Source organism: Haliotis rubra, unplaced genomic scaffold (genome assembly GCF_003918875.1).
Source record: "Haliotis rubra isolate DU_JTF1 unplaced genomic scaffold, ASM391887v1 Scf432, whole genome shotgun sequence".
NCBI lineage: Eukaryota > Metazoa > Mollusca > Gastropoda > Lepetellida > Haliotidae > Haliotis > Haliotis rubra.
The window spans coordinates 875,344-888,146 of record NW_025767116.1 but is presented as its reverse complement, the minus strand read 5'-3'; the positions used below and the strand labels follow the sequence as shown (position 1 = coordinate 888,146).

Sequence of the window (12,803 nt, the reverse complement as noted above, 5' to 3'; positions counted from 1 at the left end):
ATGTTCGTCAGCGAAGGACATTAAGGAATGACAGAAAACTATTTTCACTGAGTTGCGATAATTATAGCGTCAACAAGTTTCTGAACAGGGCTCAGATTCGTATTTCTTCAGATTTCCCTAACATTTAATATCGAGATCATTTAATAAGGCGAAACTGCATCATCAGTGGTTCAAGGAGGTTATTCACTCTCCAACCATCGTAAGGGCAAATATGGATCCACATGCGAAACTAACGAAATCAACATGAAATCAAAGATGTCTCTCGAAATAACAAACGCATAAATACAATATTTATGGCATATTGTGTTGACATATTGCTGTTGATTTCAAACCAGCTAGACTCGTATATCAGTAAAAATGACAATCGGAAAGCAATACGATGCTATTCCTATTGATGGAAATAGATTATGTTGCAGTTCTAATGACGATCGAGGTACAGACGGTACAGTTTATCACTTTCTCTGCACCATGTCTTTTTTCCCACATACGAACAAAACAGCTTACTTTTCCAATTGGTACTTAGAGTTAACTCCCTTCGATATTCCAACCGCTGATGACACAGCTATTTAAATAGTAGTAAAAGGACGGCAGTAACCCCTTTATTAATGAAGTCTTTCATCGGAGCTGCTCTTCACCTTGGGATCCAGCAACCTCTCAAAATGTGGGTATATGTAGAAATATATTCCGTCAGCCGAACCTGGGAGTAGACAGCCCCGGATGAGGAACATAGTGATGAGGATGTATGGAACGCCGACGGTAATGTACACCACCTGTCATAGAAACACATAATGAAACTAGGAGCACGTGTATGCACTGACAACGGAATGATCATAATCATTAAAGGTGCCCCGAAAGACTAAAACTTACAATAGATAACATCCTGTCTTTGTTTGGCTTTACCTTTCCTGAAACCCTGATCCCACGAAAGAGACATAAGAACGCCACGATGTATGTGATAGCAAGACAACCAACCAGAGGCCACCGCATACTACCGAGATGTTCCAGACCGTTGCTAATCTGTAAGACCTTTAGCCTGTTCAAAATAAAGATATTGTACGGGTCATGCACCATTCTTTCTGGAGTGATTACTGAACAAACAGCTATGGTCATAAGGAAGTGCAAGTGGTGATGCACTCTCACAACATTCATTATTATCATATCAATATTGATTGACTCATATATATATTTAAAATGAAGTTCCCCCAATACTGATGACAGTTGACATATCAGACGATATTTTAGATGCGACTAAGACAGAGGATAACCATGCATGAAAGTTCTATTTTGACCTGAGCAATAAAGCCTACGCATTCACTGTTCAAAGCGATGTCATAAATCTAGCAAAATGACGAAAAAGTAGCGTAAAGAAAGTTGACGTGTCAATCAGAAGCTAAGTTGCTGCCAATGACGTATAACCTTTGAATGTAGCATAAAACTATCGTTAACAAGCTTTTTCCGGGATAAAATAATCATTTCGCCTGTAATGACATGAACATGTTTGTGATTTGTGAACGTGTTGCGATTCTTCTTTAATAGAAGTTACCGTTTTAGAACATCTTTAGATTAATGAGCGCATCATGGATGAAGACAATATTTAAGGGGAACTTTTGCGATTTTATCTTCTTTCATGAAATATTTACAAAACAAAGTTGCAATACATAACGTCCAGAGGACAAATTTGCCTCCGATCTTACGTCCAGAATTCTTCTGCCGATGTGATCCCCGTTAATTGCATGGTCCCATTAGCCAGGACAGAAGAGTTGTAAAGGACATTCACTGTACTGGAAAAGGCTACAGAAACATTTGTAGCGTTGGCAGATGCGTCATCTCCGACGTCGTCGAACCTTATACACGATGGCGTGTTCCATGGGTTGTCACAGTTACTCCAGGGAATGTTGGGAGAGAAGGAGTGGTAGAAGTAGTAGATTAACCAGGCAAACAGGGCAGAATAGTAGGTGCTGTAGAATATGCCTATGAGGACGTTCCCCATTCCCACACCTGGAGGAAAACATTATTTAAGGTCATAGACACTGGACTGTATTCTTGGAACAACAACAGTCTGTAAAACTGCTACTTCTTTTGAATTTATATATTCTTCTATGTACAGTTCTATACTTAATGTTTAGAAAATTGTTTATGTAATATACATGTAGGAACTGTTTTTGTCAGTGAATAGCTTTCAAACTGGTTTTAATAATATATACTCTTAAAATAAGTAGGGGAACCTGAACTTTCAATTTGGATAGGAAGTATAAGCCTTAACAAACATTTCAAAGACAGACATAGAGTCAAAACGTATGGGATGCACGTGCACAACGCAGTAGCCCCATACATGTGCATCAGTTTGACGGTTTTCAAAAAGGTCGATAAATCACTGCAGACAATTAATTTTGATAATCATCTTGCATCACACCGCTGTTAGTGTTTGCTGCTAGTCGTACACATGCAAATGTCACGTCATGCACCATTCTTTCTGGAGTGATTACTGAACAAACAGCTATGGTCATAAGGAAGTGCAAGTGGTGATGCACTCTCACAACATTCATTATTATCATATCAATATTGATTGACTCATATATATATTTAAAATGAAGTTCCCCTAATTTTGTAAAGAGTACATATTTCAATGTTCTCAAACTAGTTTTGACAATATATGACATTTTGGTAGTTATACTGTCAGTCGATGACAGGTTTTTACAAAGTATTCTAAGATTATTCTAAATTTATGAATTTCTTTTGTTACGATATGGCTGAAATGTTGCCGATATGACGTGCAATTTTAACTCACTCTCACATTTACTGTAAGTAAGGAATGCATACTGATTAATCAGACAATGACACCCTTTCCTGCTTGGATTGTGAAAAATGAAACACTTCGACCAGTCAGTTGCTACAATATAAGCCAAGATAAGTGTATCCAGTAGCTTCTTTAACTATTTCCATCATGATACTGTTTTTCATATCAGGATAAGACTCTCCCTTTATAACAAAAACACCCATGTTTTCGCTTTCAGTAGAGTCACTGTCACTTCCCATTTACATCCGTAATATTGCATTATATGTAACTTCATTCGTTGTTAATTAATGTCCAAATAAGCCTGTCTGATTCAAAGACAGTTTTCTCATTCTACACATTCGACGTGCACATTTTTCGAAGTCATGAGTGCCTCGTTTGATAGCCTGCTAACAACTGTTGCTGCTGAAAATAATACCATTTTTATTGCCTATTTTTGATTGTACAGCATATGTGGTTCCACATAATTTGTTGATGTCGTCTGATGTCACAGTTTGCTCCTTTACGTACCGAGTACCAGGAACAAGTTTAAATATGAAATTGCAGCTGACACCGTGGTAGAGGCATCAGACATAACATTTATAGTGAGTGAGTTAAAATTTAACGTCACCTCGGCAATATTTCAGCCATTTAGTGACGAGAAAGGTTTTGCGTACACAATAAATACAAGTCGTTATATAACCAGTGAGTGAGTGAGGTTAGTGTTACGCCACTTTTAGCAATATTTCAGCAATATCACGGCGGGGGACACCAGAGATGGACTTAACACATTGTGCCCATGTGGGGAATCGAACCCGGGTTTTCGGCGTGACGAGCGAACGCTTTAACTACTAGGCTACCCCACCGCCCAGTTAAATAACCAGTCATCGCAAGACTGTAAAATCACTATATCACAGATGGTGTTTAAAACTAGCATGTAAATATAAAACTATGTTATTTACGAAGACAATACTGCAATGGACTCTCTCTAAACCGACATTGTAATTTCACAAGAGATTGCATCTGCCAACACATGGTCATGGTCTGTTACTGCATCACAAGTCACAATGGTTACCCTGTCGCCTAAGAGCAAAGATTGAGTTAACTTCAGATATAACTCTATATAAACATACATTTCATTTGTACTGTCAGTTCCCATGGTCCCTGGTATGGAGATCTTTCAAAATGCCATACTTCCATGTCGTTTCGTATGCTTTTTTAAGATCGATAAAAATCGATACATGTTGTTTGTTTGTCATCGAATTTTAATGAAAGATTCTAAGCGTATTAAATAATCGACGGTATTTCAATATTGAATGTCAGTGATGAAGTTGTTGGTTTCCAGGTACCAAACTAACGATTATTAACCATACGTTCCACTGTCTTACAAACGCAGCTAGTTAAAGATATTGGTCTGTAATTAGATGGATCTGTATGACCTTTATAGATGTCCTCCACGTAAAAGTATATTTTTTACCACACAAGTTTTTGAATATTTTTGATTGGCATTGAATGTTGCAACTCTTTTGAAAGAACAACCTTAAAATTTGAGTGGTCTCACATGATCATACTTTTAAGGTAATATTTCCTACAGTATACATCACAATTACTTCAATTAAAGCTGACAGTCTACCAAACTGCCAGGACGATAGAGGAGGTGGGTAAATCAATCATAGAAATTAAACTACATGTATTTGTCTGGTGTTGGACACCACCATATCATCGACATATCTGTAGCTTAAATGTAACTATTTTGGCTTTCACAAACCGAACATATATTTCAGTTCATAAACACGAACACCCAATAATGTACTGGGAGTATAACTAATGATCATTGGAGATGAACACTACCTTTGAACGGTGGACACAGGTTCCAGACTTTAACTGCTCCACTCTGTGAGAACTGGCCAATCACCATTTCAAGGAACACACAGGGAACTGCGCCGATGATCATAAATACGATGAACGGTATCAGGAATGCTCCTTCAAGACAATAGGTAGTGTAAGCACAACTATAATGAACATATTGAGAGAGATGTCCTAAAATGATAAATGAAAGTCTGACAAAACAACAAAAGAAAGTGGTTGGGCCATGACAATAATTTTGCTTTAAGTATGATCACGACTGCAGTAACTGATACAATTTGTACCAATTATTGAACACACCCATGTAGTATGTGATAACATTATAGGACATTTTCACAGTGTAATTACCGATATCGGATATATACACAAAGAACTTAATTAAGCACCCTTTGTATGTTTGAAATGATAGGTTTTGAACACGTACATAAAACGTCTCGTGGTGACCACTGTGCAAGGACATAAGGATTTTTTTCTGACCCGTATGATCCTTTGAAATATTAAAATGATTGGAATCCATGTTGATTATATGATGATAATTGTTCATTTAAAAAACCAAAAACAACCGATTTTCATATAAAACTATGTCTGTACAAGTATGGCCCTGGAATGTTTAATGTTGAATTATTTGTGAATGTGAACATTCAAAATGTCATTTTGCGTGTCTTACACGATTCAAGGTCAATACCGAGTGTGCTTCCATGTGACTGTATGACGGCTAGCACTCTCCTCTTCATACCCACTGTCAGCCTCCTGATCCTCTGAAGGGGCAATCTACACCATTCTCCGTTAAAAGCAGCTTCCAATTGGGCCAGGTTCTGTACCAATCATGTCCCAGATATGCTCCAAAGGATTAAGATCACGGCGTATTCAATCATGAGATATGTCAGGGGGTGCTTAACTAAGTCATTTGTGTATAGTTAGTACAGAAAGTATTGAGAATAAGAACATTACAAATTATAGATTGCTAAAGTCACAGACTAACAATCACTGCCTACCTGAAACGTCAAGTCATTAGTTATTTTGTCAGAAACTATTTCCTTATTCATGCTTAATTATGGAGAGCCATACTATCTAATAAGAAAGTTACAAAATCATGAGCCGGACTGTCCCACATTTACTGAGAGATGTTTTATTGATATTGGCTTCATGGTTCTACAAATATTTTCAACTGCCCTGACTGTGCTAATCCTTTCCATTAATGTAACATTTTGCTATATGAATATGATCGCCCGTACGAAAAGTACCATACTTTATTGATATGTATGATGTCCCTGTACAATGTCAGTGTGCACTGCAGTAGTCATGTTGTTTACTGCAAATAATGGTTTGGTGCCCACACAAGCCAAATGGGACTAAATCTCAAAGGGGACTAAAGTACAAGCCCGCCCCTTGGTCTTGAGGATAAGATCTCTTCGCTGATCTGGAACCATAGAACAAATGCTGCTGAGTAAGCGGGAAGACCCCGAACTAACCTGCATTAGACCAAATTCATTTATCTAAAAAGAATTCATTGGCTTAACAATTTGCAGAAAATGATATCAATGTCCTAATGTACTAATATCCAGGTATTCGTATACCAAACTGCGTTAAGTTAAACTGCAAAGTAAGGTTTTGCTACCAGCGACTGTAACGAATATTTCAAACTTACCTATTGCCTTAGCTTTAACAAATATACTTTGGGGGTAACTGGACTGTGTATGCATGATGTATGTTGGGAAGGTTGATACCATTATCCAACCATTCTGCTACTTAAGTTTAAGAGAAGTATGGCGGCGGAAGCTTTTGCACCCCGTTATTGAGAATGAGTGGCATGCGGCGTTGTCTCCCTTGAATTAAGGCAAAATTACGTTCTGCACACACAGAGACATGTATACAGGATTGAGGTAGTGTTTCGACATTTGTGTGCATTTGCGCGTGCAAACTTATTTTATGTACAATCAACCACATTATGTATTTTATAAGGACAGTGTACACTCTTTCATAACAGGGAAAATATGCACTCATTCACTTATCCATCGACATCCAGGGGTTTCAACACAGTAAGCAGCACATCGAGATGCAACAAACACCCTATCTTAAGTTGGTCTAGTAAGGTTAAACTTCGTCATTCGTTTATCAGCTGGTATCGTATTGCAAGAGACACAAGCCACAGAGTGGATATTATGGAAAAAACTATCGGTAAATGTGAAACATATATCTAATGCATATACCTAAGATATGTAACATCTGTACTGGATAGGAAAAAAATCGATTGTTCACGAATGGAGTAAATATGGGTATATTTCCTTTTGAGATTGTCCTCTAACAGGTTTCTCAAACTGTCTGTATATAATTTGCAAGAGAGCCACATTAAAACGTTGCTCCTAATGAAGAATTGTTTATATGGCTTATCATATAACAGATTCAGGTACGATTATCCGTTAAAATGTCATATACACCAGGCAAAAATCTAGCTAGCCAGCCAACGAGATTAGTAACATTCATACCTACCTCCGCCGTTTCTCATACACATATACGGGAATTTCCACATGCATCCCACTCCGATTGAGTAGCCAATAAGTGTCATCATGTAATCCACGTGGGAACCCCATTTCTCTTGCTCCATTTTTGTTGAAAGCGAAAGGTTCCTATGTGTAATGGGTTATATCTACAGGCGCACAGATGCGTAGTGCTGTTAGTGAATATGTATTAACAGCGAATATGTATGACTAAAATAAGAGTTGAGAATGCAGCTGAAATGCGCACCTATTTTGCAATCGATGACTAATAGTCACTGATGGGGACAAAGTAATGTTAATGCATGAATGTTAACTTATTAACTTATTTACTTTTCTATGTGTTAGCTCTATATAAATGGGAGAGTTGAGAAATGGACATACGTATGCAGGTATGTATCTGTGTGCATATGCATGCATCTATGTACGTATGATAAATGAAGGCTTGGGTCGTCATCGCCAGTAGGCAGCAGGCAGAACTCTCCCAAGTTTTTGCAAAGTGTCATGGTTTATTCTACTCATATGAAGAAAACGCAATAGCCAAAATCTTGCTTGTGATGCATGGAACATTTTGATATGCAAAGATCATGGGAATATCAACAGTGGTGAACTTTGTGACAGTTTTAGTCCCTGTGTTCATATTTTTATTATTCACAAAAGGACCCACCAATATGATCACCCAAGCTGACTATACCCACCCAGTGAACTTCATTGACATAATGGACCCGTGAAGATCCGGGGTAGAATAGGTCTGTGGCAACCCATGCTTGCCACAAAAGGCGACTTTGCATGTCGTAAGAGGCGACTAACGGGATCGGGTGGTCAGGCTCGCTGACTTGGTTGACACATGTCATCGGTTCCCAGTTGCGCAGATCGATGCTCATGCTGTTGCTCCCTGGATTGTCTGGTCCGGACTCGATTATTTACAGACCGCCGCCATATAGCTGGAATATTGTTGAGTGCGGCGTAAAACTAAACTCACTCACTCACTCATTGACATAATGGCTGTCAAGCAGAGGGTGACATGCAATAGGGACAAGCTGCTGTCATTGAGACCTGACATCACAACAGCCAATCAGACAGCTGGGCTTGTGTGTTAAGAAGGAGAGAAACAGGGTTTGTAGATGTGGACGCAACAAAGTACCAAAGATAAGTGTTTTTCAGTCATCAACTATCCATTCAAGCGTGCACAGCCAAAGGGGTGTCAACAAATCAAATCTGATAACTTCATCCAAAGCCTGCTCGTAAACACATTCGTGTTGCCCTACTGAACTCTCAATGAAACTAACCTAATGACATTGTTGACGTAATCTTTGATGAAAATATGGATATACTGTTTCTGACTGAAACGTGGTTGTATGATAGTGGTGATGTGGGGATTATCTCTGATATGACACCAGATGGTTATTCATTCAAACGTGTAGGCCGGGCAGGAAGGGGCGGTGGTGTCGCTATGATCCACAGAAGCAGTTTATATGTGCATTCGGTTACATATCTTGATCTTTACACATCCTTTGAACATTTTAATGTAAAGATATCATCTGTCGATGCAACAATACGGGATGTATGTCTATATCGCCAATCACCTTCTGCCAAAAACAATCTCAGTCACTCTGATTCCTATAATGATCTTGCCCGTCTTTGGGCATCTTCACCAAAAGAAAGCACTATTTACATTGGCGATTTCAATGCGCACTTTGGTGACGTAAAGAGCCAGATGTGCAGAAAATAAACGCACTTTTGTCTTCCCATGGTCTTAAGCAGCACATTTGTCAACCAACCACAGATCAGGTCATACACTTTATTGGCTTCATACGTCCAGTGACAATCTCATAGACAGTGTTAGAGTTGAGGACAAACTTATATCTGACCACCACGCTGTGTTTGCTGTGTTGAATATGAAGAGTCCTGATTTGAAGAAATCAATCCGATCATGCAGAAATCTTAAAACTATTGATAGAGATGCATTTTCCTCCGACCTCTCGCAGACCCTCACGTCTGAGTCCTATAAAGGTGATGCATCTGACTTCACTCAACACCACAACACTGCTCTCCCTACAGTCCTGGATAAACATGTTCCAATCACACGGATAACATTCATACGCAAACCAGGATGTGCTTGGTATTGTGAGGCTAAACGTGAAGCCAAAAGTCTCAGACGCCGTGCTAAACGGAAGTGGAGACAATCTAAATTAGTTGTATATTGCCAGACATATCAGTCACTTCGCAACAGGGGCCTAGATTTTCGAAGCTCTCTTAGCGCTAGGATAGTCGTAAGTGCCATACATTAACATTAATTTACGACTATCTTAGCGCTAAGAGAGCTTTGAAAATCTAGGCCAAGGTCTCAAAGACGATAGAGCAGAGTAAGAGAGAGTTCTACAGACAAAAAATCTCCAGTCTCCAAGGCAAACCACGTGAGCTTCAAAAAGTTTTGAATTCTATTCACGGCAAAAAAGGTGAAGATATACTTTTAGATATTTCAGATCCTGCTGCTCTCGCCGAGTCGTTTATTGAGTAACCACTGATATCCTGGATATGAAACAACGTCTGTCCTATCGTGGCACCAATCAGCTGCATGACCAGCAATTTGTGTTCCAAGGATCGCCTCACCCTTTTCTTTATCTGATCTGAGATCTCTTAACGTGGATTCGAATAAGGCCTCTGACCCTATACCAGCACAGCTTGTTGTTGATCATTTAGATTGCCTACTTCCGGCAATCACAGATATCATAAACGCAAGTATTTCAACTGGCATATTTCCTAAATCTTTGAAAAATGCAATAATCAAGCCTCTGATTAAAAACAACAAATTGCACAGTTCAGAAATGAAAAGCTATCGATCTGTGTCGAATTTGTCATGTCTATCGTAACTAATTGAAAAGGCTGTGGCAAAGAGGCTCATGGAACACCTCTCATCCCATGACCAACTCAATAGATTCCAGTCGGCATATCGTCCACAGAAGCTCTTCTCCTGAGACTTAAGAAATATTCTGGATTCCGGGAATTTGACTGCCCTTGTGTTGATTGATAAGAGTGCAGCGTTTGACACCGTAGAACACGAACAGCTATTAGAAATCCTGGATTTGCAAGTTGGAGTGAGTGAAACTGCTTTGAGGTGGTTTCAGTCTTATCTGAGTAGTCGGAGACAAGAAGTTTCAGTTAAGGGTGTTACTTCATCTAGACTTGAGTTAACTTATGGGGTTGCTCACGGGTCGGCCCTTGGACCGATTCTGTTCCTTTTTTATGTGAACTAGCTCCCAGCAGTTATCAACAAGGACGGTTGCAGCCACTATGGATATGCAGATGACACCCAGCTCACTACCATCTTGAGACGGAGCTCACTAATGGCAGACCTTCAGATTGTTGATGACTGTGTGTCTGACATAAAGAGATGGATGTCAGTAAGACTGAATTGTTGATAGCCGGCAGGCATGGGCAGCTGCAGGTAGTATCAGTCTCTGGTGTCAAGGTGGCATCCTCTGTCATTCAACCTTGGTGTGTACATAGACCCTAATCTCTTACTTGATGCCGACATTACCCATCTACGTAAAGTCTGCCATCACCACCAATAATCATTTGCTCAATCCGCCGAAACATCACCACAGACTGTGCCCATTCCTTATAATTAGTAAGATCTCTTGTGCTTTCTAGGCTTGACTATTGCAATAGCCTCCGTGCTGGATTGAACTAAAAACAATTCAAAACACTGATACCCGTATTGTATGTCTGAAATCTAGGCGAGATCACATCACTCCATCTCTCATTTTCTTACATTGGCTCCCTGTTAAGTACCGTGTGAACTTCAAAATGATGTAACATATGCTATATTTGGGATTACACTTTCTCAGTAAAGTACAGATTCTAGTACTTTTGTTGGGTTGAGTCCCATCCGGGATTCGAACCCGCACCCTTAGAATCAGGCATCTAATCGCCAGCACACAAACTCAGACGCCTAGACCGCTCAGCAACCGCGGCTTCCACAAAAATGAAGTCGGACAACTGGTAGTCTAGACTGCGGACTTTGTGTACCCCTCTGATAAGTGTTAATTGGCAAAATGATGTAATGCAAAAGTAATGGGACACCCATATAAGTGTGAATAACCTACATCAAATAAAACCAATTATTGGTTGCACTTCCCTGGATTGTCAGTCCAGGTTTGAAGAAGTCAGTATGCAACGAGGAAGTACTCGCCATTTCCGATATACCTACGAATACGTACTAAATGTGAGGATCCTCCATTTTGCATCCTATGTATCGCTTGACTGTGTTGATTTTTCCATCACATGGGATATATATGTCAGTGTGAAAACAGTGACGGATCTTTTTGACAATGTTAGGTGTAGTTTAATTTTGGTCTAGTACTCGTGTGTAAGTGGATCTTTAGAATGAAAAAAAAAATCGAACTTATGTCAAATCGATCGTCCGCGGCTCAGACCAGGATGTAGTGACTTGAATGCCCATAAGAGCGATAGACACAATATCATCTCTGAAAACCCTTCTTGTTGATACCCATAAAAACTGTGTTGTTCTATCCGACATTACAAAGTCTCCTGCTGTGACGAAATCTACCGCTTGAGTTCCTTGAAGGTCTCTAAGGAGTGATGAACATGTGTCAAATATGTTTTGGACATCAGTTCTTTACTTCGTTAAAGTCGACGCTTCAGAATGAATTTTGACTGAGCTGTAAAATAGAGGGTGAGGGGCAAACCACAGTGGCTTGTAACGCAAAATCGCGTATTAAGGTAGTGTCACTGTTACTTCTCAACAGAAGGCCACTAATCAGCCCGGGTTCACTCATATGAAATAGGGGGCGGTGGGGTGGCCTAGTGGTTAAAGCGTTGGCTCGTCACGCCGAAGACCCGGGTTCGGTTCCCCACATGGGTACAATGTGTGAAGCCCATATCTGGTGTCCCCCGCCGTGATATTGCTGGAACATTGCTAAAAGCGGCGTAAAACTAAACTCAGTCAGTCAGTCATATGAAATAGTGGTTCACTGCGCAAGTTGGCTTCACAACAATGTTCATGAAGGGATTTTCTAGGGGTTAGATCATCGACATGGTTTTGCATTGTATTGACATAATGTCAATTGTCGACCAGCGTGAGGGACTCGATTTCATAGACTTTGTTACGGCACGAGTCAGATCGGAGCCAGTCGAGCACTGTTGAGTCAATTTAAATGAACATCTTACTCAAAGAAAGACCTATTCATTACTGCACAGTGTCTGCACATATGGGGCCTGTTAGAACTGCTAATATGCATGTACTTACTATTTTTCACAGAATCCAAAACAGGCTGAGGTAAGTTACTTCAGTACCCGTGCGCTGTGGTAAAGGATGCTTCACCCACAATGGAGGTTAAAGTATCGTAAAATTATTGTCCTCCAGAGAGGACACGTTTCTAAAGCTAAATTTAAACTTACCAGATTTTTAAAACGTAGTATTTTTGTTCTTTTACATTTCGGCTAAATTTGCCTGCAATCGCCAGCGACTGAAGGGATGGTGTAAATCCAACTAGGGTCCATGCAGGTAGCAAAGGTACTTTAAGTCCCCATGGTCCCCAGTATGGTGATCTACTTTCAGTTGTTGGCGATCTCTAGCCTATTTTTATATTGTGTTGTCCTCTATAGTTAAATGTTTTCGATTTAATTACTGGTTTTACTTTTAT

General features: G+C 39.7%; 1 protein-coding gene across 1 annotated transcript; it reads right to left on the bottom strand.

The window, feature by feature from the left end:
* Nucleotides 1–602: 602 nt before the first annotated feature.
* On the bottom strand, nt 603–7,244 carry LOC124289097 (sodium- and chloride-dependent GABA transporter 2-like). Its single transcript, XM_046725700.1, has 4 exons — nt 7,130–7,244; nt 4,625–4,756; nt 1,796–1,998; nt 603–770 (listed from the first exon to the last, which is right to left on the bottom strand). The coding sequence occupies exons 1-4, from the start codon at nt 7,242–7,244 to the stop codon at nt 603–605; spliced, it is 618 nt and encodes a 205-aa protein (XP_046581656.1).
* Between the last annotated feature and the right edge of the window lie 5,559 nt (nt 7,245–12,803).